Here is a 26,970-nt window from a genome sequence, read left to right on the forward strand (position 1 = left end):
GGCTCGGCTAATGTAACGAGTTCGTTCCCTGATCCGCCCTAGTGCGTACACGCTTATCGGAGCATATTTATCCCGACGTGACATGCATGCGAGATTGACTCCTTCCTGCCTTCCTTCAATGTTCTCCTAGACATGGTTTCTCTCACCTTTCTTACAAGTTCAAGTTCTTTCAGCCTCATTCTTGGCCTTCTCCGACTGGATTCTGGGTTCTCGCTTCGATTGAAGATATCGTAAGACTGGTCGTCAAGGACCTGCTTGCTGCCTAAATCCTTGTGAACATGGCATCGAGTTGTCTTCAGAGCAGTGACAATGCATTTGGACCAATTGTCCAAGGATGTCGCTCAAATTTCGACTTCACGCTTCTCTTCGAACAAAGCATCCTCTCAATTGGACCTGCAGCATTGTTCCTCCTGGCCGCGCCTCCAAGGTTAACCAGCCTCTTTAAATCCAAGAAAAAAACGATTCCAAATCGATACCGCACTTTCAAGGCTGTATGTAGAGGCATCTGGACCGAGTAATATGCTAATAGACTCAGATTACATGTTTACTTCTTCTCGGTATCCAATTGGGACTATTGGTACTATGGAGCACATATCGAGTGACGCGCGCCACAGTTCCTTCTGCGGTGCTTTCGTTTCTGGCTTCGGTGCTGGTCTTACCATTATCGCGTCTTGAGCATAATCGTTCTATCAAGCCCTCATCGTTATTGTCTGTTTACCTCTTGGTATCAGTTGCCTTTGATGCTGTTCAAGTCCGCACCCTGTTCCTCAGGCATGATGAGTCAGCCATCTTAGGTCTCTTCACTACAAGCGTCGGCCTCAAGCTTGTCCTCCTGTTACTTGAGAGCTTGAATAAACGCAAATATCTCCGGGCGCCCTACAGTACCTACCCGCCAGAATCCACAAGTGGGGTCTTCGGCAGAAGCTTCTTTTGGTGGCTGAATCCGATGCTTGCCACAGGATTTCGGAGACTTATGACTCTTGATGATCTATTCGTGACAGACAATGCTCTTCTTTCTGAGCCGCTGGGCGAAGAGATGAAGAAGTCGTGGAATAAATGTATGTGCCCCAGCTCAAAAGCTTACATCGCTAACAAGAACAGATCGCTCTTCAGGACGATGGGCTCTTGCTTATGCTGTATTTCATTCTCTGAGATATTCATTGGCTCTAATCGTATTTCCCCGCCTGTGTCTCATTGGATTCAATTATGCTCAACCATTCCTCATCAGCAGCGCCATCATCTACGTCTCAAAGCCTGCAGCCCTTGAGGACAAGAATAATGGATACGGTTTGATTGGCGCCACCGCTTTGATCTATCTTGGCATCACGGTAAGTACGCTTTCCCATGAAATGGTCTATGATCTCACACGCAGTAGTTTTGTACGACTCATTATCAACATCAAATCTATCGATCATGCACGCAATTCAGAGGCGGAATGATTGCACTCATCTATGACAAGACATTGAAGATGCAAGCTGACCTCGCGGATGAGTCCCGCTCTATCACACTGATGGGTACCGACATCGACCGCCTCGTTGTTAGTCTCGATTCGCTTTGTGAAGCAGTACCCAGACTCATCGAGCTATGCATCGGCATTTGGCTGCTGGCTACGCGACTCGGATGGGTCTGTGTGGCACCGATTATCGTGACCATCAGTAGGTTGATCACCATCTGTTCTTCTCCCTTATGCTGACACTTTCCAGTCTCTGTGGTTGCCTCAAGCAGGGTAACTAAACTCGTTGGCGGTAGGCAACGTCAGTGGGTTACTGCCATCCAGCGCAGAGTCTCCATGACTTCTTCGATGCTAGGATCTATGAAAAGCGTCAAGATGATGGGATTATCCAACTTTCTTACCGACACCTTGCAAAACCAGAGGATTCGTGAGCTCGATCTTTCGAAGCACTTCAGAGTCATGGGACTTTGGAGAATGATGTTGTGTAAGTCTCTTCTTCGAATCCGGAGCTGCAAATATTGACTGAACAGCTTTCCTGCCACCAATTCTCGGACCCTTAGCCACTTTTGTCATATATGCGATACAAGCATCCGCAAAAGGTACTTCGCAGTTATCAACAAGCGAAACGTTTTCATCACTTTCAATCATCACTCTCTTGACCTCACCAGCATCCGAGTTCCTTATGTCGCTTCCGTTGATTGGAATGTCAACTGGTTGTCTGGATAGAATCCAGAACTTCCTCCTGAACGAGGACTGTGAAGACGAAAGACTGCTTAGCAGGGGACGTTCCGACATGCCTGAAAGGTCATCTGACACGGACAACGTCATCGAACTGCAAGATCTCAGTAAAGAGTCCAACGACCTCGCTCTGTCAGTGCAAAACGCAACCATCCGCCCCGCCGTGACTGCACCACCAGCACTTCACGACATAAGCTTTCAGGCTGTCAAGGGCTCAATAACGATGGTCATTGGAGTAGTCGGATCTGGCAAGTCCACCCTGCTTAAGGCTATTATTGGAGAGCTTCGCTGTGACAGTGGTTCTATTTCGGCGTACTCACAAGACTCGGCTTACTGCAGTCAAACCCCATGGCTTCAGAATGCTACAGTCAGAGATATCATCTGTGGCCCCGCGGGGAATGCCGAGGGAGATGAGCAGTGGTATAGAACAGCTGTGCATGCCTGCGCATTCGACCAGGATATTATGGAGTTGCCAGACCAAGATGATACGCTCATCGGAAGCCGCGGTGTGACGCTTAGCGGCGGCCAGAAACAGAGACTGGTATGTATACCCAATGAAACTATGTTCATCATTTAACTCTTGTAGGCACTCGCGAGAGCAGTATATGCTCGACGAGATCTCATTGTTCTTGACGACGTTCTCAGTGCCATTGATGCTGCCACGGAGCACCAAGTTGTAGAACGTTTGTTGGGCAGTCAAGGAGTCTTTAAGAAGCTAGGAAGCACTGTGGTTTTGGCGACACATGCGAGTAAGTAAATCAGATCATGTCAGTAACACTGCTGATTCAATTCTCTCGCTCCACAGTTCACCACCTCCCATTGGCAGATAATATCATCGTGCTTGGCCATGACGGTGCAGTCCTCGAACAAGGGGCGTTCGAACAGCTCAGATCTCAAGGTGGATTCGTAAGCAATCTCATCATTCATCCGGGCGTTCTTGGAGGGCTTGATGCTGGTCCAGCGGCGGAAGGGAAAGCCCAAGCGTCCAAGGCCGCCGTTCAGCTTCCAGACACGAGCGATTTGAGTCGGCAAATAGGCGACGTTGCTGTGTACAAGTACTATTTCTGCTCCATTGGTTGGAAAGTTGTGGCGTGGAATCTTACGTCGTCTTTCACCTACATGCTAGGAAATCAATTTCCATGTAAGTCCGAGATGTAGTATCAAGAGAGGACACTAACCCTAACTGCAGCACTTTGGCTCAACTTTTACGCCGAGGGAATAGTCAAAAGTCTTCCTCTGTTTGCCTCGGTATATGCTGCTTGCGCCGTTATTGCTCTTTCAGCAGCAACTATGGTTCTTTAGTAAGTTCTACAATGTACTTAGTCATTGCAATATCTGATTTGATCAGCACTTTATATATGCAAATTACCCCGAGATCTGGAGCTAGTCTGCATCGAATCCTCCTGAACTCTGTCATGCGCGCACCACAAGCTTTCTTTGATAACACAGACTCGGGCCTCATTTTGAATCGTTTCAGTCAAGATATGACTTTGATCGATGGAAGTCTCCCTGCTGCTGCGGTCATGGCGTCTTCAGGTAAGTATTTCAATCAACTCACTTGTTCAACTTAGCTGTTTCACTAATTCTCTTTCTCCTTATAGCTAGCTGGCAATGCCTTGCACAATTCGGATTGATCGCAATCGGGTCGAGCTACATGGCCCTCACATGTCCTCTTCTCCTCGTGGCGGCTTATTTTCTTCAAAAGTATTACCTTCGAACATCGCGACAAATGAGATTTCTTGATCTAGAGTGCAAGAGTCCTCTCTTCACACAGTTCACTGAGACCCTGGAAGGACTCTCTACGATCCGTGCGTTTGGCTGGCAGCATCATTTCATACGCGAGAATATCAAACGACTCGACACATCTCAGAGGCCATATTATCTTCTTTATTGCATCCAGAGATGGCTCAATCTGGTTCTCTTACTGATTGTCGGTGTTACAGCAACTGTTGTCATGGCGCTGGCCACAAACCTGACACAAACGACGAGTGGTGGACGTCTCGGTGTTTCGCTCAGTTCAATTGTCAATTTCAATTCCTCCCTTTCACTGTTGATGATGTTCTGGACCCAATTAGAAACCTCGCTTGGGGCAGTGGCACGAGTGAAAGGGTTTCAGGACAGTACGGAGTCGGAGCACAAAGAACAAGAGAATTTCGAGCCCTCCGAGAATTGGCCTACACATGGCGAAATCCACATCAAGAACGTGTCTGCGTCATATGGGTAATTACGACTCATCCTTTGTTTTTCAAGCTAACCTCCTATCAGAGATAACCCTGCTCTTCGAAGCATATCCTTGACAATCAAGGCTGGAGAAAAGATTGGAATCTGCGGTCGAACTGGAAGGTAAATTATCCCATCAGTTTCCATTGACTCATCCTAATTTTAGCAGTGGCAAGAGCACCCTTCTGTCCGTCCTTCTTCGCCTCGTCGACATGACAGCAGGAACCATAATAATCGATGATCTGGACCTTTCCAGGCTACCCAGAGAGACCGTACGCACACGAATCACGGCCATACCTCAAGATCCATTCATCGTAGCAGGCTCAGTACGGCTCAACGCAGACCCGAAATCCACATCCTTGGACGCTGATATCATTACTGCTCTAACGAAGGTCAATCTTTGGCCTTTGCTGTCGTCTCGCGGAGGGCTCGATGCCGACATGTCCGCGAATCCTCTCTCTCAAGGCCAACAGCAGATTTTCTGTCTTGCAAGAGCGATGCTGAGAGGTGGCAATGACAATGAATCCGGCAACAGGATCTTAGTGTTGGATGAGGCAACTAGCAATGTCGATGCAGAGACTGATAGGTTGATGCAGAAGCTGATCAGAGAGGAGTTTGGGAAATACACGATCCTCACGGTTGCGCACAGACTGGACACTATTCTTGACGCGGATAGAGTTGTTGTTATGGATAGTGGGAGGGTCGTAGAAGTAGGTGAGCCGCTGGATCTGTTGAAGAGGGAAAATTCGGCTTTCAGGGCATTGAGAGGTAGAAGTGAGTAAATTCGAAGGTGGAGTCACAATGCATCCATACTGCTACGGTCACCTGCCCGCTGGACTCTCAACTATTTGTAGATTGATAGTAGCCTACCATGGAAGCCACTAGAATTAGTCTTGTGTAAACTTCCAGTTATCAGCAATGCTACTACTGTCCGCAGTAAGCCATTCGAAGCTGTGAGAAAACGCGAAGTCCATTGATCCTGCGAAGCTGTTCGAGTCCATCTCTAAGAACATATTGTCTTGCTGATTGGTGAAAGCATCAACATGACTCCTTTCAAGCTGATCAGGGCCAATCAACATGTCTGCATCCTTTAATGCTAAGCCATTGTGCCGATTCATGAGAAAGTCAGCTTTAGCAACAAGGTCCCGAGCTACAGTGGCAGCACTGGCAGCTATAGCAAAATGATTTCCAAGAAGCTCAAGTACACTGATGGCATCTTCGATTAATTTGCGAGCAACGATTGCAGTATCATGTGTTGGATACGCTAGGATAAATCCAATGGTGGAGAGACTCGCATTCCACTGCCATTGAAAAGCTTCGTGCCAACCGTTCATAATTTCAGTCTCAGTCACCAATTGATGCATGATGGCAGTTATGCTCATTGCGTGGCTGACACAAGCTACCGAGTGCGCGTCTGCTGCTGGTGTTGAATCGTGAGCAGCTGGCGTGAAGCAGATGGATGGTCGGTAGAGGTTCATGCTTAGGTTGTGATAGAGGAGTTCGAGGAAGACTCGTTGTCGCTGAAGCCAGAGAGGCGCAAATTTTTGGACCTCCAGCGGCGACCGATCTGTCGAGAATCGCTCTCCTGCATCTTTTCTTTTTGTCTTCAACGCCTCAGGAACATCATCTCGCCATTGGCTTAATGGTTGCATGTTGGACTTGATGAAGTCAGCAGCACTCTCCAGTACTTCAGGATCGTTGTAGATAGTGTTGAAGTTATTGGCGGCCATGATTTCATCACATTTGGTGTAGAACGACAGGTAAGTCTCTCTGGCAGCAAGGATTAACTTCCCAAGCTGAACCCCGTAGGTCAGCCATGAAACGCGTTCGTCCACGGGTGCGAAATTTGACCCTGAAATTGATGCTACGGCATGCTTGTCTGCTGGAAGGGAGCACATGAAGTCAATCGGTTGCACAATTGCAGGACGTCCCAATTTCATGCTTGTCTTGCTCTCAATAGTATATAGAGTCCACCATATACGCTTCCTTAATTCTCGCTGGACTCGTGGCATGGTTTCAGGAGGCTCAAGGTGAAGCCCTAAAATGTGCGCGATGCGTATAGCTGTAGCCAAAGTGGTATGAGCCATGTTCTGGAACGAGGCGTTGCAGAGATAGATAGCAGAGAGGATGTGAGACTGAAGAGTGGAGATGGATGGGCTCTCAAGCTCGGCGGTCAACAATGTTTGACATCGGTGATAGTACCAACGACCGGCAATAGTGGCATCAGTGACATCCACATTAGTCTTCTTTTCGATACCGGCGCAGCTTTGTGGGAGGAATGCAACCCCGTATTGCATGCAGATAGCCAGAACAATGTCTACGAGAGCGGAGGGTCTTCGAGTGTGTCCAGCAGATGTCCACAGAGATTTGTAATGCTCCTTGAATTCCGATTCATCGAGGATTTGATATGTGCAATGATAAGAATGCCAGAACATTCCCAGAAAATATTCTTCCTGGATCCCGGTTAAGTATTCCTCGCGAGCTGAAGCATCCCTTGTCCAAGTGTTGTCCTCTAAGACTACTTTCTTAGAGTAGATGGGACTGGCAAAAGATCTACTTGCCGAGTTTGGCTGTATTTGTTCGTCCAGCAAAGGTGATGGAAGGATCGAGCGGAGGTAAGTGCTCATGCGACCAATGAAGTAGAAAGTGGATGATGGACCATACCATTGAGTCTGCTGGCCACGTGCGGTTCGAGCATGAATGCCTTCCCAGCATCTCTTCCCGATTTCATGCTGGTTGAAGGCCTCTGTTCCGCTACGGGGTTTCGAACAATCGTGCAAACGTGGAGTAGGCGGGACTGCAGGAATCCTTCGGAGTTTAGCTTGCTTTTCATGCGCCAGCTTTCCTTCCAGCTCCTTGACCTTCTGCTTCAACTCCTCAATTTCTCTGGGATTAATCAGCGAATGGCCGTATCAGTATGGGTGGGACGACACGGACATTATAGCCTGGGGAAGAGTTCGTGCCTCTGTTACTGCTTCACTTCTGCACGAGATTCCTCTGTTTCGACAGCTCGTACAGGGATATGTACTATCACATCTCACTCGATGGACACGGCACCAATGGCAGGCTCTCGCAACTTGAGCACGCTTTTTTCTAGCGGGCAATCTGCCCCTTGTAGGTTCTTCGACTGGGGACTTGGCAATGAACGTGGTAAACATAGTATGGGAAGCGTCCTTAATCTGTAATAGGCAGCAACAGACACGTTGAATCTATTGATGGATTGGTCATTCAGTGTGCTGTTTGGCATACAGAGTTGAAGTGCGGTGAAGGATTACGACCGTAAGAATTCTTATCAAAATCTTATCCCCGCAGTTCCCCCTCTTGTCCGTCGGACTTTAAATAGGGACGTGTCACGTGAACTTAGACAATCTGCTTACACTCCGAAGCTGCTCAGGTACAGGAGCACAGCGTTCAGAGGGAAACTTGACAGTTTCACTTCTGATAAATACAGATGTACGTGTTTATGTCTACCTAAAGTGGTCCTACCTCTATGCTTAAGCGAGATGTCAAAGGGCCTTTGGTGACATGCTCGAGCAATCAATGCAACGAGTATCTCAAAGACCTCGAATAAAATATCATCACATTTAATCACTTTTATGTTTCTCTAGATCTGGAATAATAAAATTTATTCGCGGATATGGAACGTTCTGCATTGCAGTTAGACGACATCCTCGAGGCTACTGACCTCGCTTAGCTCAGGGGCTGGGCTCAGAGGTGGAATTCCACTCACAACACTCGCAACAGTAAACCGATCGGGCATAATTCTTTTTTCGGCTTCTTATTATCGCCGAATATTCTTCACCATGCAGTTATCGAGCAACACAGCGAAGCATGTTCTCAATGACATTACAAATGCTTTGTGTGGAGTGTCCGTAACTCCTTATGGGCACAGCTCCGGAACTCCTTTTGGTCATCACGTGAAGTCATCTGGATTACACTCTCAGGTCCATGCACATAACAATATATATATACTGAGTCGACAGCCCAAACATTTATTTTCTACAACGCACCATTTCTAGTTCTCTTTCCAGTCTCAACCAACTTTCAACTGCCACAATGTCCCTCCCAAAAACTTACAAGCGAGCAGCATTCCGAGAGGCTGGCGGTCCCTTAGTGATTGAGGAGACGAATCTGGTTCTTCCCAGTAAGAACGAAATCTTGATCAAGGTCGAAGCTTGTGGTGTCTGCTACACAGATGGACTTTCGCAGAACAACAGTGCTGCTGGATAGTAGGTTCACTCTTCCATGTTTCTTGGTCGAGAGGCATGCTGCTTGGAAAAGTCCACTCGCTAACACAATTTTAAACAGCCCAATTGTACCAGGCCATGAGATTATTGGATACGTCGTAGCTGTAGGCGATGGTGTCACTGGATGGAAGGCCGGCGACCGAGCTGGAGGACCTTGGCATGGAGGCCACGACGGCAAGTGATCTTGAAACGCAAACTTACTGTACAAATTGCTGACATATTTGCGCTTCAGGTACTTGTCATGCATGTAAGAAAGGATACTTCCAGATGTGTGACAATCCTGCCGTTAATGGATTCACAAAAGATGGAGGATGTATGTAAAGTCACCTTGCTGCCAATACCATCAATACCATGCTAATCAGCCATCGTATAGATGCAGAGTACTGCACCTTGCGCTTTGAAGCTGCTGTTAGAGTTCCGTCTCACGTCGATGCAGCCAAATATGCCCCCATTCTCTGTGCCGGCGTAACTGTCTTCAATGCAATGCGCAACATGAATGTCCCTGCAGGCTCTACTGTCGCAATCCAAGGTCTCGGCGGACTGGGCCATCTTGCAATCCAGTACGCAAACAAGTTTGGTTATCGGGTTGTTGCTCTTTCTCGAGACTCCAACAAGGAGCAATTTGCAAGACAGCTTGGCGCTCATGAGTACATTGATGGAAGCAAACTTGATGTTGCTAAAGCATTACAGAAACTGGGAGGAGCGTCGTTGATTGTGTCTACGGCTCCTAGTGCAGATGCAATCAAACCTCTGCTTAAGGGATTAGGTGTCTTGGGGAAATTGCTCATTCTATCTGGTAGGTTTCTCGTCAAGCTGTAGTTGACTCGGTTTGAGCTAAAAATTACTACAGTACCGGGTGAGGTATCTGTTGACACTCTGGTTATGGTAAGCAAGCACTTGAAATTTATGACTTGGTAAGAAGCTGACTCGGGAGTAGATTAAGTACGGACTTTCGGTCCAAGTATGGCCCTCTGGTCATGCGCTTGACTCGGAGGATGCGATTCGGTTCACTGAGATGGAAGATATCAATTGCATGATTGAAAAATTCCCACTTGAAAAGGCCAATGAAGCTTATCGTAAGGAGGTCTACCATTTAAGTTTTACACTGACTAACAAGAACACAGAAGCTATGTTGAAAGGCACTGTGAGGTTCAGGGCAGTCATTACGATGGACTAGGAGCTCTTATCCCTGTGTGAACACCATAGAACATTGACCATGGTCCATGGTCCATGGTTTCCGATTTTCTTTTGCAGTGTCTTCGTCCTTGAGTAAATGTTGAATTGGTTAAAGAAAAATAGAATATGCTTTCGCTACCGCACAGCGAACACGGCGCACAAGTGCGGGCTATCAGTAACGAGTAAGTAAAAAATCCGGTACTTTTACTCTCCTTTGCCAAAACACATCTGGTCCTCGAGTTTTACTTTCACGTCTTCCAATTCTTTCGAAGAGGATTGCAAAGCAACCTTGCATGGTAATAACCCCACACTGAGCATGAACTAAGAAAGGTTTCGTATGTAACCGCCCAGGTGCGGGGTAAGAGATAGCCTGGCTCGCCTGCCTAGCGCACCCTATATCGCTTCAGGGCTCTTGTTCCTGTCAGAATAATTTTCAGCTTTCCTTTTCTTTTAAATTGATTCTTCACTGTCAGATACACCATATCCAAGCAACAATCTCTGAATTGAGTAGTCTAAGCTCTGCTACCATAATTGCCTGAAGTTTCTCTATCAAACTCAACTCCCCTAAAAGCAGACTGGAAATGGATATCACAAATTTCTAGCGGTTCCTTGTTCAATTTCAAGACATTTCTGGTATACCAAACCACACAAACGGCCCATTTCTCCATCCAAGAAAGATCATCTAAGTCAATCGGGTCTCAAGACACGATCCGCGAGCTAGATCATTCTCTACGTGCCTGATTTCAAGTGGAATCCCGTCGTCTGCCTTTCACTTACAAACGAAGTACTACGATCTTATTGAGTGAAGGGTGGTTTCCGAGTTCCGGGCTCCGGCGAGCTGCATTCTTCAATGCATCGCATGTTCCATACCTTCATAGTGGAGAACTTTCGGTTTGTCAAATATTCATATTACGTATCGTCATCGTCATCTCGGCACTACTCATTGCCCATGTACGGGGGCGACTTCTAGAGGCTTCGTCAGGCCTGGAACTCGCTCTACCTACATATCATGCAGATCTTTGTCTTCAATGAGTATAAGCACTTGGTTTGAAATAGGTACTTTATCAATCATAGCCATCCGGTTTTTTCAATACCACGTTCTACTTGTCAGATAATTACCCTGCAAATCACTAGTATCCCAAACCACACCCATTCACCTTGAAGCAATCAAGTTCACTCACAAAGCAAGTATCAGCGGTCTTGAATCTATCAGTGAGTAAGTCCTGTTCATGAAGTATGAGAACTTGTAACTGATGATGGCAGTTCAATCATGTCTCATCGCAAGAAAAGCTCCAAGAATGCAGATATTGAAGTCACTGCTTCTCTTCAAGATCTTCAAACCGATGAGGAAAGACGCATCCTCGACACTGTCGCACAGGTCAGAAAATGCGGACTTGAGAGCATTCTCTCACTTCCACAACTTGTCGTATGTGGTGACCAGTCTGCTGGAAAGAGTTCTGTCCTCGAAGCTTTGACGGAGATTCCGTTCCCGCGCAATGACAACCTTTGCACTAGATTTGCCACGGAAATTATCCTTCGTCGTGCCGTCAATAACTCACTCACGGTAAAGATCATTCCTGATACTCAGCGACCTGCTCATGAACAAGAAACGATCAAGAGCTTCGAGGAGACAATTACGGACTTTGATGAGTTGCCAGAAATCATGGAAATGGCTATGAGAGCCATGGGTGAGTCTCATTGTTCCTGGTACTCTCCATCCTACGCTTTACTTACCCTTTGTAGGTATGAAGGAGAACAGAGCCGCGAATCCTTCTCTGGGAGCGTTCGCACGGGACGTCTTGAGCATTGAAATCGAAGGACCGACTCGACCTCAACTCACTCTTGTTGATATCCCTGGACTCATCGCAAATGTTACCAAGGGCGTGACTGCTGCTGATGTCAAGATGGTAGCTGATATCACTGACCACTACATCTCCCAACCCCGAACCATATGTCTTGCGGTCATCTCAGCAACTAACGATCATGCTAATCAACCAATCCTTACCAAGGTCAGAAGATACGATCCCGAGGGAAGCCGGACACTTGGCATTATCACCAAGCCCGATAGACTCCCAGCCGGCTCCGGCAGCGAGAAAGCATTCATCTCTCTTGCACAAAATGAAGACGTCTTCTTCAAGTTAGGCTGGCATGTACTGAAGAATCGTGCTTTCGAAGACGGCGACAATTCCTTGAATGAGCGAAATTCCTCCGAGTCGAGATTCTTTAGGAAGTCCAACTTCAATCAATTGCCAGCAGAGTGTGTTGGAATTGCTACCCTCAGAAGTCGCTTAAGTGTACTCCTCTTCGAGCATATCAAGGCAGAGCTTCCAAAACTTCGTCGAGATCTCCAAGATGCACTAGATGATGCGCAGGGACAACTCAGCATGATGGGGAACCGCCGCTCTACTGCTGCGGACTGCAAGGCATATCTCATGCAACTGAGTCTCGATGTTCACGAGATTGCGAAGGCTGCTGTTGACGGACATTACGAAGGCGCATACTTCCACAAGACTCCCGGCCTCGTAGACTTCCTTACGGACGACAATCCAATTTCGAACTCGCGTATTCGGGCTGTCGTTCAACGTTGCAATACGCAATTTGCAGAAGGCTTTTGTAAAGTCGCACATAAGTATCACTTCACCCTTGGATATGACGGGATGCAACCGCTGGACCCAAATGTGGCAGCATATGCTGATCTTGCTGCCCCTCCTGTCGAGATGTCGAAGAAGTCTGCCTTGAAATGGATTACCACTGTTCTGGCCCGAACTCGTGGTCGTGAGTTGGTTGGCAATTACAACCCGCTTCTGATCGGTGAATTGTTCTGGGAGCAATCATTCAAATGGAAGACGATTGCTACTGATCACATTGAAGAGGTTGCTTCCCACTGCTCTCAGTTCTTGAAGACTCTCATTCACGAGAAGTGTCCCATGGACGTCGAATCTCGACTATGGGATAGCAAGATCAATGATGTTCTCCGTGAGCGTCGTGAGACCGCAGGCCAAGAGCTTCTTACTATCATGGAGGAGATCAATGCTTATCCAATAAACTACAACCACTACTATACTGATACCATTAGGGCCAGACGACAGACCAGGCACCGAACTGCACTTGCAGAGACTGTCAGAGATGCCACCAAGACCACGTTGGTCCCTCAACAATTTCGACCAGGAGTGGCCCAACAAGAGACCACTTCAACAGTTGATATTGAGAAGGTGGTCATGGCTTGGACGGAGCGCGATAGGAACATGCAAAGCTTTGAATCCGAAGAAGCACTGGATTGCCTGCTTGCTATTTATAAGGCTCGTTTCCCGTCACTCCCAACTTCCTACGCACTGCATTGCTCAGTGCCACTTTTAACTAACTTTCATAGGTCCAGCAAAAGACATTCATTGCCAACGTCACTACGCAAATAGTCGAACGCCACATCATTCGTGGTCTAGAAAAGATCTTCTCTCCAGTCGTGGTCAATGCAATGACCGAAGCTGAAGCCGAAGCTGTTGCCTCGGAGCCACTTTCGTCCAAGCGCCAGAGAGAGTTCTTGGAGGATCGCATTAGAAAGTTGAAGGATGGCCACGAGATTTTCCGAGGCGTTATGGGTGGGAGATGATGGATGGGATCGGCTGCCTGCAAACGTTTCCATCGTGTGCTTGGTTTTACTTCTTGGAGTGCCGCGTTTACTGTAATTTGGCAGTAGAGTAATATTTTATGTGTACGTGTAGAATCCACTTTTACTATGGCAAAAGTGCTCGTGACTCGCATCCAAAAAAGCAAGTGAGCATTACAGAGCTTGCTAGCCCAGTAAAATGCAGACTTTGACGAAATGCTTAAATGCCTGCTTGATATCACTCTGTAACTCCATTAAGTCGGCTGCAAACTTAACGACTACTGAGTACAAGAAAACTCAGGCAGCGCTCTATCGCATTCTTCTTGAACGACCCTCTGACCTGACGAAAAACGCTTCCTTCATCTTTGAATACCCAATCGCGATATGCCACGGGCGCCGAATTTCAAGACAAGAGAACAAATGGCGTGATGGAAACAAGTCCCAGGTCTTGCCCTGAGAATTCAAAGTTGCAGCTCTTGGTCGTCTGAAACCTGTCAGAGCCTCAAAAGTCGGAACGATTGCCACTCGGCGCCTCGACGTCTTGGAAAACTCGCAACTGCAACGCCGCACGTGATCACGTTTCACGTAACGTTTGGTTTGGTTTCGTGATGGATTGGCAAGCAGAAGTCAAGGCGTAGATTGCACTAAGAAAGCATACCAGAACACTAAAATGGAACGCATGTGAAAGTAAACAAGTTGAAGGTCTTGAATCGTATGCTCATCAAATCATGTACATTATTAGTACAGAAGGCCCGATTCCGATGCCAAAGCCAAAATCGCTCGTACGATACAACCACCCCATCCCAAGTACCAGTACACTCCAAATGCCAACCCAAACGCCAGCAATGCTGCTATACTCGTGAATGTCTATAAACAGTGCAGCCGGAACGGCCGTTGCCTGACCGCTGACTTCTTCGCGTCAGGACTTATGCCAGCTCATCTCAGAGCGGCCGACCCTACCCAACGCCAAATCTAACCTCCCAATTTTCTTTTTAATACGCAATACCGGTTTGCTGCGAATACATAGGCTGCATCGGTTGCATAGGCGCAGGGGCGGGCGCAGCAGCTTCCAACTTCGCGCGTTTCCTCTCATCCTGCTCTTCCAGCAAAACTTTCTTCACTTTCTGCATCTTCGAATAAATGTACCATCCGGCAAAGACCGTGATGATGAAAGCGCCGCCCGCAACTAGATAATTGAGCGTGTTGTTCGTGTTTTGTTCTGTTAGGAGGACGCCAACGTAGACGAGGATGATTTGCTTGGGTAGGGTGAGGAAGGTGGCGATGGCGAAGAACCAGAAGTTGACGTCGCAGGTGGAGAATACTGCGGTCGAGAAATGAGAGGGGATGATGGAGAAGCGGATTACGAGGACAATCTGAGGAAGTGGTTAGATGTTGGCTGAATATGAATAGGGGAAGGGGGTACGTACCCAAAAGCCACCATCGCGGGTGACGCGTGCTAAAGCTGCGTAATTGAGATTTGTTTTCTCTAACTTTTCGGCCTTTCTTCTGAATGCGTATTTGAATGCAAACCACGTTCCAACTGAAAAGTAAATTAGTCATAATGCATGGAAGGTGAGAGGTTCGGCGTCGTACCTTCTCCTAAGAACGTTCCTGCCGCAACAATAGCAAATCCAATCCACAATCCCCATACAACACCGCAAAGGAGAGCAATAATTTCGTGGCCGAATAAAGGCGGGAAGGAAAGGATGATAAGAATTGCTACTGGTATGAGGAAACCCGCCGGTAAATCTTTAATCTTCGTCGATGCTGGTTTTAATGCCTGTTGTTGGCAATTAGTATATCATTCTTTCTTCTATCAATTCCAGAGCATGAGGACTTACATCGACAATTTTATCGTGATACAATGACATCAACCCCACCAGGACACTGATCACAATGAACAAAATCCACCATGCTGTGCTCCGTCAGTACAAATACCCCGCATCAAGACCCCTCCACCAGGTTGCACGTACGTATATACTTCTTCTTCGTCACGAAGTCCTTCCATTTCACCTGCTTGTACTCGTACTCTGGTTCCGAATTTGTCGATTGTTGTTCTGTGTCGATGGCCGTCAACGCTACCGTGTCATCATCGCTGCCCCTTTTCTGATGAAAGCGCTTAACCATGTCTTCGAGTACACCGCCACATGCGCGCCGCTCTGTATCCCTTCTCGTCTGCTTTTCGAATCGAGGTTATCCAGCGTCCCGTTCGAAATTTTCAATCGGCTCCTTTTTGTCGTGAGAGAAATGCAAGAAATCGGAATCTAGAATCAAGGCACGTCGTGGTCTGCCGGGAAATAAGTCCAGGTTATAAGGTTGCGGGTGTTATGCGGACCTGCAGCGCCCCCGAGTGTTTCAGGTAAGGGGGCAGTGCAAATCGCGATGCGAGCCAAGCCCTGGGATACCCCAAGCGCTGCAACAAAACTTGTTGCAAAGTGGCGGGACGTTCGTGCCTGATTGGGTGCGGTGTCTGCTTTTTGGGGGTGGCCAAGATTTATTGCTGCGACTGCCAATAGATTGCCCAGGGCTGAACAAGATATTTTTGAGATCCCCCTTGCACCGGTACTTGTACGTACACACGTGATAGGTTTTTGGGCTCTGGAAGGGAGATCGTGGGGTCAGCAGGTGTTCTTGATACCGCCGAATATGTATCTGGGTTTGTGTTGAAGTGATGCGTTGTTTGGGAAATATAAAAGAAACGAGAAGCCGAGCGTGGTGATTCAGAATGGCATTTGAAGCCTGATTCTGGTTCCTCAATCCTGATTCACAAACCAAAAGCAATTTAGTTTCGATCTGATCGAAACATTGCCTTTATCTACAGTGAGTATGTGCCCCATCCCACTGCGAATCCTTTCTTGGCTATTGTTATTATATCCACCGGCTTATTTCTTGAGGATACGCCGCACTCTTACGTGCGCATGTGAAGTGCCATCTGATGCCAAGATCACGTCTGGGGCACAGTCCACGAAAGGAAGTGGAATGAATCCTTTCCAAATCCGCTCGTAGATCCGCATTCACAGTTCTTGTCAGCGCCCCAAAAAGTGATAGTTGCAAATTGAGTTTCTCGCCTACTACTCACGAGCAGGTCTTGCGATATCTGTGCAACCCGTTGAAGAATAGATCAAAGACTTTTTCAGTTCGTTAGGAAGACGAGTTTCGACAATTGAAAATTAAGAGAAAAGATCAAAATATCCAAACAGCACATGATACTTCAAGCGGATGTATGCTAAAGCCGGCCGTAATGATGAATGCTTTCGGCGGCTATGGTTTCAGTAAGTGTGCGTGCCTTTCTCGCGCTCCTTCGCCTTAAATGAAGAAAACATGTTTCAATGATCCCAAGGTACCATGTCGCATGTCAAGATAATTCGTAAGACTGGGCCAATAAATGCATTTGCTTGAGGGAGCGGTACTTCGTCTCGTCAGTATGATGCGGGTCGGAATAAATGTGTAATTTCACGTGCACAAGCAAAAGTATCAGCAAGTTACATGGACCTGTACTGCAAGGTTGAGCAACTATCAGGCACTTTTCTTATGGAGAAATCTACACGTACTCGTAGTCTTTATATAGATATTAGATATATTGAAGCAGGGTTCAAGCTGGTAAAAAGTCGAAATACACGTCTCCCACTCGCTAAACTTAGGGGCTTCGCTTAAGGATTGAAAGGGGTTATGTCTATAATTGTATCTCCACCTCTAGGCTCCTAGGCAAAATGCAACCTTGTGTACGGGTTTTCTTAACTTCATTTAGTCATTCTTAATAAAATGATGAAATGACCGATAAGTAATGGGAGCATCATCGGTGGAAATACGAAAGAGTTGGTACTAATCGCTTGGACAGATCAAAGGAGTGTGGATGCCCGCCGCCACTGAGCCAAAAGTATTCGGCTGAGCTCAAAACTGAATTACGTAACAATCTCTCTTGATCGGATTATTATTGAGCCACCTAGTGTTTGTCTACTGTCAACACAATTTTTGCCATCATGTCTTGCTCGTCTTGAACACCCATGCAAGGGAAAAGCTTGAATCCTCCTGGACAACCTCTCTGAAACATGCCTTCTGGATCATACTTACTACTTATCTCTTGCAATTTCGCCTTGTTCACAGCACCGTAAGAGCTAATCGGATCTTGGTGGCTAAAAGCATAGTTCATGTACAAGTAAAAAACAAGTTTGTCTCTCAAAGCAGCCTCTTGCTTAATCTTCTCTAGGGCAGTCTTCATGAATCCCAGCACGGCCTCATCATCGGCCTTGTTCTTCCAGTACGACATCAAGAGCACCGAAACGAGAGGACCGTCCGCAGATTTGAGGCCTAGGAAGTTTCCTCCTGCGGATGCAGACTTTTCTAGTAAGGAGATTGGGTATGGCTGCAAGGTGAATGAGAATAGCCCATTTTCGACGGTCTTGATGGGCGCAAGCCCAGCTGTATAGATGGCAGATCCGGCTTGAAGCGTGTTTGCATCAGCCTTGACGGTGATATTCATATACGCGCATCTACAAGCAAATTCAGTTCCGCGAGCCTTTCTATTGAAGAGAACGTCCTACCTCACTCCCTTTTGGGCTGATGCTGCCTGTTCCTGAGAAGCTTCTCTCAAGCTATGTAACCGCATCGTATTCAGAGAATCAACTTGTGGTTGAATCTTGGTGAAGGGATCGAGTACTGCAGGATTTTCGACTGCCTTGGTGTAATATGGCTGGTTCAAGCACATGATATCCTCGCTAAACATTGCAGAATATCCGATGCTAAGCATAAGATGAGTATCTGTGCTGGCATTCGGGTCATGAAGCTCTCTAACAATGTTACGGATCACCTGGATCACCCTGATCTGGATCACCTGGTTAGAGATCACGTGAGCACTTAGGTAGCCTCCACGTGATCCTCCCTGGGAACGGATCGGGCTTAGAGCTTAAGCATGTTTCACTCTGGCGTATATAAACTCTGGCTCTCCCACTCCCTTCTTCCTTCCTTACCTTTAGATTCTAAGAGATAGCCGAATCGATTCTTCGTCTACGTATTAAGCTTCCCACCGTGCTATTACATTATCTAAAAGTCACCAAACCCCTCTAGCCTAGGAAAGCACTCCAAAGAATATCCCACCAGCAGCGGCCATCTACAGCCGTGAGAATAATAGGCACCTACAGCACCTACGGCCAGAGAATAATACCAGAAGTATAACCTCATATTTCACCCTTTACTATTCGACAAGCTTTACTTTCCCTCTTACCAAACGAGAGATACCAATCCACTTACTAAGACCACTTCGCGCTCTCAAGCCAAAAAGTCAGCTAAAAGAAAAGAAAAAACTCTTATCGAAAACACCTTCGCGAACGAAAACGCTTAAACCGTTACCGTCGATACCTTAGTTAATCTAATATTATATAAAAACCAACTAAAAGTTTAACTCCCCACACAAAGCCCTACTAAAAGCCACGATACTATACTCCAACACTCGACCCAACGGAACCCCTTTACGTCTTCGTTCCACAGCACCGCTTCGAATAGTGCTACAACCATCTACCCGTTTATCGAAACAAAAGACTAACGTGACATTAAATTTGGCGTTACACAGTTAAACCCACCAAGCGAACCATTCCCCATTCCAAACGACGACCTAAAATACGTACGAGAATACGCACTCCTCCGACAAGTTTTTCAAAGAGCACGAACCAATCGTCCAGAAATTACGAAATCCGTGCCCAGAACTAAGTAAAAAAGAACCCCTATTTTTAACCCCTTGCCTAAGTTTCAGTCCAGCGTTCTCCCAAAAGCTCCTCTATCAAACGATTCGAACAATTCTTTTTCTTCAAACAAAGAAAATAAATCGTATCACACAAAGAAATCTCTTGCTCAAAACCCCAGGGATAACATCCCTTTGCGATTCACACTTAAGCCCACCTCTCGTAAATCATCCATTCAATACAACTCTCGCTTCCCGGACCCACCTTTGTTTAATAACAATATCGATCCAACGTTCGAAAATTAGTCTATTGCCCTCCATGCCAAGCTCGAAGCGTCTAAGTACTACAACGATTTTGTTTCGGACGAATTCCAGCGTATAAACTATACGTTGTCCAAAACTACCGGCCAAGCTCGTACGCAGCTTTTAACTCGCTTCTCTAAGCTAATTAACCCTCCTCGTCGCCCCTTTAAGACGCTAGAGGAAATGTTGCAATACTTAGCTCGAGCTTACGTTGATCCATTCGAAAAGCAAAGAAAGCAAGACGCTTACCAAGACTTGGTCATGCTTCCAAGTGAGACCGTACGAGACTTCAGAACCAGGTTCAACACCCTGGCAGCCGAAGCAGGAGTCTCCAACAGACTGCTCTTCTCTGACTTCCGAGTCAAACTCACTGCTCCGATCCGCTACGCTATCGCCAACGAGAGCCTCGATTTGGCTTGGAAAGCTTGGAGCAAAATAGAACACAGTGCCGCCCCATATGTTTCCCTCTTTAAAAGTCCTGAAGTCGAATCTAGTGACGATTCCGAAATTGTTTCCACCGCCTCGAAGAGCAATCCATAGATCGGAGTTCTCATGCGCGTTTGCGTTGACAATATCACCAGAGGCCAAAACGACTTCGTAGTTAAGGACGTTGTCACAGATAAACCCCTCGCGGCTGGAGAAGAATGACAACCCGCCTAAGAACTGTCGCTTAGCAAGATCTTTTCAAAGATCGTCACGAAGTGCAAACCTTCTAATGCCAGCCCTCCAATACCTCCATTTGCAGATCGGCTTCCACATACACCGAGACCTTCGACATCCAACCTCTCATACACCGTACCCCAGCGCTCACCGGCTCCAATCCGTACGATACCGTCCTCGATACTGATTCCAGTCAGATGACTCAGTTTCAAAGTAATGCCATCTTGAATATTGGCGCAACCGGGAAGCGGTTGACATCCTGCACCCCTGATCGCGAACTTCTCATCACCGATGAAGGGCTTGATGGTCTGTACAAAAGTAACGACCTCTTCCTTTGTTCGGGGCTGGAAGATGTAGGCAGGTTGAAGATCGGATTCCAACTCGGAGAGGTACCATGAGTTCAGTTTGTCGTAGGAGTGAGTTCCGCGCTGAATGAATTGGCCTGACGGTAGCGCCTCTTTCAAAGCTTTGATGACTTGTGACGAAACCATTTTGAAAATCGTGGAGATGGAAAGAGAGATTCTATGCGACGGTTTGCATGAAGCGTCAGGAAAAGCTGAGAATTATTGTGAATCATCTATATCAGAGAGGCCTTGATCGCCTTACATTCACCGCGACCCGCTCATCATAAACATAGGTTGGATTCTGGCATGATGAAAGTCGAAGTAGGGTTTTTTGCGAGCGCTGATGGTGTTCTTGTAACCTACCCAACGTTGGTTGGAACCGGCATTTTGAGTCGTTGGATTCGTTGGATCATATTCTTTCCACAAACGAGTGTTATTGCGGCCCATGGGTGCTAGTTCCAACCCATGTCGGCAGATAGAAATTCAACGTTGTGGATTCGTCGCAGCGTATAGCTGTGCCGACAACGCGCATCAGTGTAGTGAGGCTCTATGCACGTACGCCTGGATCGCCCCCAAGACGGACATCGGCCCCAAAGAAGACAAGCTTTTTGGGATAGCTTGGCTTGTAGGGGGTAGGCTCCCTGGAGGTTGAGCGAGATTTGAGCTTTAAACCCACGACTTTAACAATTACTGGGGTCTCGATTTGTGCTGTGCCACCGTGCAATACTTTATCTTCAAACTCAAAAACATGGAGACTTGAATTCACCCCTAACCTTCATAACGGGTTTCCAAAGTCAGAGATCTCTACTTTTCATATATAAAAAGAGTGCAGAAGGGAATAGGTGGAATGAATAGCTGGCGGAGCTAAGAGTCAGAGGGTATTCTGCCTTCAACTACTGGAAAGCCTTATATTCTCAGCCTACGAAGGGTGGTTACGCAGTTGCAACGCTGCCTAAACAGCGCCCCCAAACGTTCGATACACCTTCCATTGGTGGTGTAGATAACAGAAGTGTCAGGGACTTGGAGATCAACGCTTCTCATTCAACCGGCGGCGCTGTGCAGAGAATCCCTGCCATCGCACACTGTAAGCCTTGAATTGAAGAGATTGCCTTTGAACTGAAAGAATCGAGGAAACGAAACATTAAAAACACCCTAATGGAGAGATGGAACAATTCAATCTCTTCCGCAAACATACCGTGGCTCTCAAGGCCTCGTTGTACCTCTTCCATTCCACATGTCAAGATATCATGCAAGTCGCAGGTCATGCAACAGCACAAGGAAGCTATACCTTGAGGGACACGAATATAAGCGACGCGGAAAGCCGTATCAAAGACGGCGACAACTTATTCAAGATACTCTTTATGATCCAATGTCAAAATTAAAATTTCTCGGAAAAGGAATCTCGGAAAAGTAACTTCGGAGACTTGTCCGGGGCTAGTTCTGCTGGCGCATCCCACTTTCGCCCCTGACTTTACCGAAGCGAGCAAAGCGTACCCCTCCTGCCCCGCATCCGGCCTCACAACATCATGCCTTTCATTTCGACGTCACGATATTAAAGTATACCCAATTGTCCAGAAGATTTCAATTCACTCGCATCGAAATGCTGCCCGAAACACCCAGTTTTTCATCTCTTCCGCTCAAAAGGGGCGGGCCTAGAGGGAATGCTTGGGGTTTGTATGGAGAGAAGGATGAGCTAGGCATGCTCAATCGCCTTACCCCAGAAACCACTCTTGCAGCAACAAAGGAAATTGTTCATGGCATACGAATAACAACAGATTGGAGCCTGAATGCGCTCAAAACCCCGTGCTTTAGTCGGCAAGCATTCCACCAACATATCAAGCACAAAGAGCCGAGGACTGTGAATGACGATATCTTGACACTCAACACCCAGTCGAGCACTCAATGGGATGGCTTTAGACATTTCGGTAATATTCACGTTCTGGCGCCACGGGTCGGATTGGTATATTATTGCTAGATACTAATACGAGTGGCAGGATATCAAGATCACAAGATTTATTTCAATGGCTGTACGCAAGAGGACATTCATTCAACGAGCAAGAATGGTATTAATGGTAAGCATCATCCACCAACAAGCCAAAATTGTCTGGCTTACGAGTTTTAGTTTGGGTAGAGAACGGTGGAGTCGTAGGTCGAGGAGTTCTTCTCGACTACGACCACTGGGCCAGCACCCAAGGCCGAACGCCCAAACCCTTGGAAACTACAGAGATTACAGTTGCCGATCTTCAAGCAGTCGCAGATTCCCAAGGCGTTACGTTCAAACCTGGAGACATCTTGTTCGTCCATAGTGGATATTTAAAAGCTCTCGAAGCTCTCGAGTCTGAGGGTGGTGGCGCTAAGACTTACGCGACCACCACCGACATGCCAGGTATGGGGGTCAAGAGTTGTGAAGAGAGTCTCAAGTGGATCTGGGATAATCAGTTTTCTGCTGTTGTGGGAGATATGATGGCATTCGAAGCAATACCCTTCCAGAGTAAAACTCATTGGATGCATGAATGGTTGTTGGCGGGGTGGGGAATGCCGATAGGAGAATTGTTTGATTTGCAGAGGTTGGCGACTGAATGTCGGAGGTTGAGTAAGTGGTCGTTCTTCTTTAGTAGTGTGCCGTTGAACGTCCCCGGTGGTGTTGCATCTCCTCCAAATGGGGTTGCTATCTTGTGAGCGGGCTCTGCCGAATCAAGGAGCTCCTGTAGAGGCACTTGAATTCTACTCGTGTGGGTTTTCTCCAAATTCGATTTCCTCCAACTTGTTTTACAGCAGAGATCCTGCCTTCGTCCAATTAACGAATCGTGTTTTCAAGCTTCTGGATCGCGGAACATCCAACACCCATCTGAGTTCTCATGCAAGACAGCTTTCCTGTTACCAATGGCTTTCTCCACGCCCATATACGATTGAATGTGCCGCATGCCATCCTGCCTGATCTCATCATCTACCTTGAATAGCAACAAGATCAAGGGATTGCCCTTCCATACCCGCACCTTGCTCCTTGCAGTTCTTGCTATCATGATACCCAGCAGAGCAACAGACGAGATAACAATTGTTACAGGGGGGATAAACCAGCCCCAATGTACCTTGATGCCTCGTTGAAATGTCTTCCAATTGCACTCTGTCAATTCGGAGGGATTGGTGCTTCGCACAAAATTCGTCATGCTCATATGTGGAACGTTTTCCGGACCTTTGGACGAGTTTGGACTTTCGATTACCATGACTTTGAGAGACACAAGTTGCTGAATAAAGACCCCAAACCCTAGGGATAGTACACTAATGACAGCAGCGGCCACGGAATCCCAACTTCCCAAATATCAGCATCTATCGTGTCCGAAGTTTCAGAGACTTGCCTTAATCTGGAACAAAACAGAAAGATAAGACTACCCCAAGCACCACGAGCTGCCTGGTCTAAAGCATCGAGATCTCCAAGACTACTTTTGCAACGCTTTCTTTGGTCTTTCTCAGCGAACCAGTGCCAGCCTTCTTGACTGAGAATTGATCCAACCGGGACCATGAGAAGGACCCTGTTCAAGGTTGATATTACAGCGATCAAGCCATTCAGTGTCAAGGAAGAAAGTAATCTTAAGTCTGTAATATTGCGTTTCTCATATAGGCGGAGGATTAAAGCTAAAGAAAATAATGTTGCAACAGAAAGAGTCGAAGCCACAATTTCAGGAAGCCACCATTTCAAAATGGACGATGTACGGAAACTAGTTTCGCTGGAGGCATTTTGGGGAGAGTTTGAAAACTCGATCTTTTCGGCTCCGACTTCCGTACATTGAAACGAAATCGAACTTTCAATATCGGAAACTGAAAGATCAGAACCAGAGATCTGATGGGCAGTCTGAGTGGAGGTTGATTTACTTGAAGACGTGTCTGGGAAATCGAGAGTCATATCGGCAACGGTAAGTCTTTCTGATCCAGCAGCGAATGCTAGGAACTGCCAATTCATGAGCGAAGCTCCCTCACATAGCAAACAATAGCAAAGTTATGCAATATGGAGAAGGTATCGGATGCACTTGTCTAAGCCAAGTAGGATCATGGTACCTTGTTCCTTGCATCCGTACGTACTGTGCCTCATGCAGTCGACGACTGCGCATCCACGACGCATGTGGCACAGCGAACCTTGCAGCCAGTAACCAACGACTATATATGGCATACGATGTGGGATAATGTTGACAGCTCGTATCACAAGGTTTGTGGCGTTTTCAAGGCTGACAGATTGGTATAGAGGGCCGTCTATATGAAAAGATAAGTGAGTGAGTGTGAGTATGAAAATAGATTGAACCGCAAACTCCGCTTCCGCGAAGTGTAACAGCAAATAATAACAACATCAACGTGGATAGAAGAACGGCTTTCATTAGTAAATAGCTCATTGCTTCAAGTTTAGGTGCGGGGGTGTTGCTTTGTTCTGTACAGTACATACGACTTTGAAAAAGCGGAAGCTCCAAATAAATCCATACGAGACTTAATGGGCAAGCGATAAAGACGTTGATATTGACGCAGGAATAGAGTTCGTGCCAAGCAGGCGGGTGGCTTGACCGGAACGGGACGGAAACCTTCCGGTACGTCTTTGTTTCGTCGTCGAGTCATGCTGGTGGCGACATCTATGCGAGTGACGGACAATATCGGGATGCCATTTCTAGACAATGCGGCTGTGGAAAGCACGTGAATGGAATAGATCTCGAGTCGGAAATCGCGAGCTTGAAGAGCTGCCAAAAGAAGTCTTCAAAACTGAAGAGACAAGAAGTATTTTTATGGCACTTGCCACTATCTCATTCAAAAAGCGGAGAAGCTCGAGATACTGCGAACGGATGGCTACTAGGAATTGTAGAGAGGAACTTTAATCGTGGTATCAATATGTATCTCTCTGTGTGTCATCTATATCTACTTGGTATATCTCATCTATGTCTATAATCGTCTCTATTTCCCATATCTATTTCTCAGTCTATGCCCATCTATCTCTACGTTAAATCAAAACTCCCAACCAGCGCCGGCGCGAAGTCTTCCCAGCGGTAACGACAGGATGAGACGTACTATAACTTCGAGACCGCGCCGGCGCGGACTTTCAATCGTGGTAATGACAGGCTGAGGTAGCACTGACGTTCTCTTAATCCACCTCTTCAAAATCCTCAGCACCTCGAAATCCCGATCTGTCAATGCGCATCTTCATCTTTCCCGGGCCAACAAATCTTCTTCTGGATTATGGCTCTGATGTGGCAGATCACAATCAGAATCCACAAGAAAAATAACACAGCGGCCATTCCTGTACCAACCATCTGGATCGCGGGGCTACTCAATCTTTCTCCAATCTTGATAGCCGAGATCGTGAAGCCAACGTTAGGGAACACGTATGCGTACCAGTTGAGATGGAAATCATTTCTTTGGACAGCTTCGAGGCTGGCGACGACGGCGATTGCGAAGAACCAGAACGCAAGCGTCCATAAGAAGATAGCTGCGATGAGGGCAAGCAAAGACAAGACATCTGGGATGAGGTCTTGATTCACGATACCGTTGAGTGTCGTGTACCCAGCAAAGATCTTTGCAGCAGTGACATCTTGAGCCATGCCGATGAATGCGAGCGCCGTGAAAGATGGTGGGCCGACAGCAATAAACATGGCCGGACGAGACATATCGGCTGGAAGACCAGAGGTCAGAAGACGGCCGAAGTAAAGGCCATACATCATAATGGCGACCATCATGCCGAGTCCTTGATATGAGAGGCCAGCAACGAGTATGGTCATTGCATGCTCAGCAGGCTGTGTTTTTGCAATGGCTGAGGCGAGTGTCCCGACTAGCATGGCTGGGAAGATGGGCAATACCCATCCCGGAAGGACGTTGGTAAGGACGAGCTTCTTGACTGTGAAGAGAATGTGATAGTAAAAAATGGCGAGTAATGTCGCGCAGACAGTATATACCCAGAAAGCGATGCGTATAGCTGTGATAAGCCATGGCCCGGAGTTTGGAATTCCATAAGCGGTGGTATTCGAAAGTATTGTAGCGATTGTCAACCAGAATGTAGCGAAAAAGAAACCTTCGTGTGGGTTTGTGAGCGAATGTGTGAACGTTCCAGGGTGTATGACGAAGCGACAAATCATTGCGATTGTAACTGCCGTGAACAGGAATAGATTGAAGATAAAAATGCCTATGCCTAAGCCTGTAAGACCTTCGAATCGATTTGGGACAACGGATAGGACGAAAGCCACTCCTCCTGTTGACATCGTGCTGGCGTACCATGCGAATGTAAAATGCTTCAGGCGATCTTTAATCGAGAGAGGGCCGGCGATTTCTTCATGTTTGTGGTGGTCGTGAGGTATTGACCCTACCTCAATGTCTTTTTCGTATGTGACCTCTCTTCCCAGAATGTGACCAGGCTTGCCAAAGCTGTGGTGAGAAGCTGATTGAGACATCTTTGAATGATAAATCGTAGTATTGGAACGAGTGGCTGTTGGATCTCGAATCGCAGTCCTGCTGTCGAATTTATTAATGAATGTGGACCTTCTTATTGAGAAGAATTCAAGCGTGGCTTCGATGCTGCTGCGAAT

General features: G+C 47.0%; 9 protein-coding genes across 9 annotated transcripts; 4 read left to right on the top strand and 5 right to left on the bottom strand.

Annotated features, from left to right (window-relative positions):
* The first annotated feature begins 120 nt into the window (after window positions 1–120).
* LY89DRAFT_647975 (P-loop containing nucleoside triphosphate hydrolase protein) lies at window positions 121–5,339 on the top strand. Its single transcript, XM_018211983.1, has 13 exons — window positions 121–491; window positions 536–1,058; window positions 1,102–1,328; window positions 1,376–1,655; window positions 1,704–1,937; window positions 1,984–2,732; window positions 2,778–2,940; window positions 2,997–3,332; window positions 3,381–3,492; window positions 3,540–3,727; window positions 3,793–4,411; window positions 4,457–4,534; window positions 4,581–5,339. The coding sequence occupies exons 1-13, from the start codon at window positions 279–281 to the stop codon at window positions 5,191–5,193; spliced, it is 4,335 nt and encodes a 1,444-aa protein (XP_018070277.1). The 5' UTR covers window positions 121–278; the 3' UTR covers window positions 5,194–5,339.
* Window positions 5,299–7,569, bottom strand: LY89DRAFT_587084 (fungal-specific transcription factor domain-containing protein; the record flags this gene model as incomplete). The annotated part of the gene is made up of 2 exons (XM_018209404.1): window positions 5,299–7,297; window positions 7,349–7,569. The coding sequence occupies 2 exons, from the start codon at window positions 7,567–7,569 to the stop codon at window positions 5,299–5,301; spliced, it is 2,220 nt and encodes a 739-aa protein (XP_018070278.1).
* Window positions 7,570–8,428: 859 nt separating this feature from the next.
* On the top strand, window positions 8,429–9,835 carry LY89DRAFT_707988 (putative alcohol dehydrogenase; the record flags this gene model as incomplete). The annotated part of the gene is made up of 7 exons (XM_018217650.1): window positions 8,429–8,640; window positions 8,720–8,832; window positions 8,891–8,971; window positions 9,032–9,454; window positions 9,509–9,543; window positions 9,596–9,734; window positions 9,783–9,835. The coding sequence occupies exons 1-7, from the start codon at window positions 8,468–8,470 to the stop codon at window positions 9,833–9,835; spliced, it is 1,017 nt and encodes a 338-aa protein (XP_018070279.1). The 5' UTR covers window positions 8,429–8,467.
* Window positions 9,836–11,104: 1,269 nt separating this feature from the next.
* LY89DRAFT_707989 (dynamin family protein-like protein) lies at window positions 11,105–13,441 on the top strand (the record flags this gene model as incomplete). Its single annotated transcript, XM_018217651.1, has 3 exons — window positions 11,105–11,522; window positions 11,578–13,046; window positions 13,205–13,441. 3 exons carry the CDS (start codon window positions 11,105–11,107, stop codon window positions 13,439–13,441), a joined length of 2,124 nt encoding a protein of 707 aa, XP_018070280.1.
* A 702-nt stretch (window positions 13,442–14,143) lies between these two features.
* LY89DRAFT_685817 (uncharacterized protein) lies at window positions 14,144–15,760 on the bottom strand. The gene is made up of 5 exons (XM_018215153.1): window positions 15,412–15,760; window positions 15,280–15,353; window positions 15,032–15,218; window positions 14,866–14,978; window positions 14,144–14,811 (listed from the first exon to the last, which is right to left on the bottom strand). The coding sequence occupies exons 1-5, from the start codon at window positions 15,563–15,565 to the stop codon at window positions 14,431–14,433; spliced, it is 909 nt and encodes a 302-aa protein (XP_018070281.1). The 5' UTR covers window positions 15,566–15,760; the 3' UTR covers window positions 14,144–14,430.
* Window positions 15,761–17,381: 1,621 nt separating this feature from the next.
* Window positions 17,382–20,593, bottom strand: LY89DRAFT_647983 (FAD-binding domain-containing protein; the record flags this gene model as incomplete). The annotated part of the gene is made up of 4 exons (XM_018211984.1): window positions 20,125–20,593; window positions 19,803–20,071; window positions 17,980–18,221; window positions 17,382–17,928 (listed from the first exon to the last, which is right to left on the bottom strand). The coding sequence occupies exons 1-4, from the start codon at window positions 20,564–20,566 to the stop codon at window positions 17,382–17,384; spliced, it is 1,500 nt and encodes a 499-aa protein (XP_018070282.1). The 5' UTR covers window positions 20,567–20,593.
* Window positions 20,594–21,961: 1,368 nt separating this feature from the next.
* Window positions 21,962–23,319, top strand: LY89DRAFT_618621 (uncharacterized protein). The gene is made up of 3 exons (XM_018210843.1): window positions 21,962–22,344; window positions 22,414–22,491; window positions 22,542–23,319. Exons 1-3 carry the CDS (start codon window positions 22,020–22,022, stop codon window positions 23,096–23,098), a joined length of 960 nt encoding a protein of 319 aa, XP_018070283.1. The 5' UTR covers window positions 21,962–22,019; the 3' UTR covers window positions 23,099–23,319.
* Window positions 23,320–23,521: 202 nt separating this feature from the next.
* Window positions 23,522–24,505, bottom strand: LY89DRAFT_99197 (uncharacterized protein). The gene has a single exon (XM_018223563.1). It carries the CDS (start codon window positions 24,375–24,377, stop codon window positions 23,685–23,687), a length of 693 nt encoding a protein of 230 aa, XP_018070284.1. The 5' UTR covers window positions 24,378–24,505; the 3' UTR covers window positions 23,522–23,684.
* Window positions 24,506–25,581: 1,076 nt separating this feature from the next.
* Window positions 25,582–26,835, bottom strand: LY89DRAFT_587418 (uncharacterized protein; the record flags this gene model as incomplete). Its single annotated transcript, XM_018209431.1, has 1 exon — window positions 25,582–26,835. One exon carries the CDS (start codon window positions 26,833–26,835, stop codon window positions 25,582–25,584), a length of 1,254 nt encoding a protein of 417 aa, XP_018070285.1.
* Between the last annotated feature and the right edge of the window lie 135 nt (window positions 26,836–26,970).

This window comes from Mollisia scopiformis (assembly GCF_001500285.1).
Source record: "Mollisia scopiformis unplaced genomic scaffold LY89scaffold_14, whole genome shotgun sequence".
Taxonomy (NCBI): Eukaryota; Fungi; Ascomycota; class Leotiomycetes; order Helotiales; family Mollisiaceae; genus Mollisia; species Mollisia scopiformis.

Coding starts and splice junctions, on each gene's coding strand:
- LY89DRAFT_647975 (XM_018211983.1), top strand. CDS start 279: ATGGCATCGAGTTGTCTTCAGAGCAGTGACAATGCATTTGGACCAATT. Junction 492..535: donor GATACCGCACTTTCAAGGCT/GTATGTAGAGGC, acceptor TAATAGACTCAG/ATTACATGTTTACTTCTTCT. Junction 1,656..1,703: donor ACCGATTATCGTGACCATCA/GTAGGTTGATCA, acceptor GACACTTTCCAG/TCTCTGTGGTTGCCTCAAGC.
- LY89DRAFT_685817 (XM_018215153.1), bottom strand. CDS start 15,565: ATGGTTAAGCGCTTTCATCAGAAAAGGGGCAGCGATGATGACACGGTA. Junction 14,979..15,031: donor AGGAACGTTCTTAGGAGAAG/GTACGACGCCGA, acceptor TTTACTTTTCAG/TTGGAACGTGGTTTGCATTC. Junction 14,812..14,865: donor CCCGCGATGGTGGCTTTTGG/GTACGTACCCCC, acceptor CCACTTCCTCAG/ATTGTCCTCGTAATCCGCTT.
- LY89DRAFT_618621 (XM_018210843.1), top strand. CDS start 22,020: ATGCTGCCCGAAACACCCAGTTTTTCATCTCTTCCGCTCAAAAGGGGC. Junction 22,345..22,413: donor GGATGGCTTTAGACATTTCG/GTAATATTCACG, acceptor TACGAGTGGCAG/GATATCAAGATCACAAGATT. Junction 22,492..22,541: donor GAGCAAGAATGGTATTAATG/GTAAGCATCATC, acceptor TACGAGTTTTAG/TTTGGGTAGAGAACGGTGGA.
- LY89DRAFT_99197 (XM_018223563.1), bottom strand. CDS start 24,377: ATGAATTGGCAGTTCCTAGCATTCGCTGCTGGATCAGAAAGACTTACC.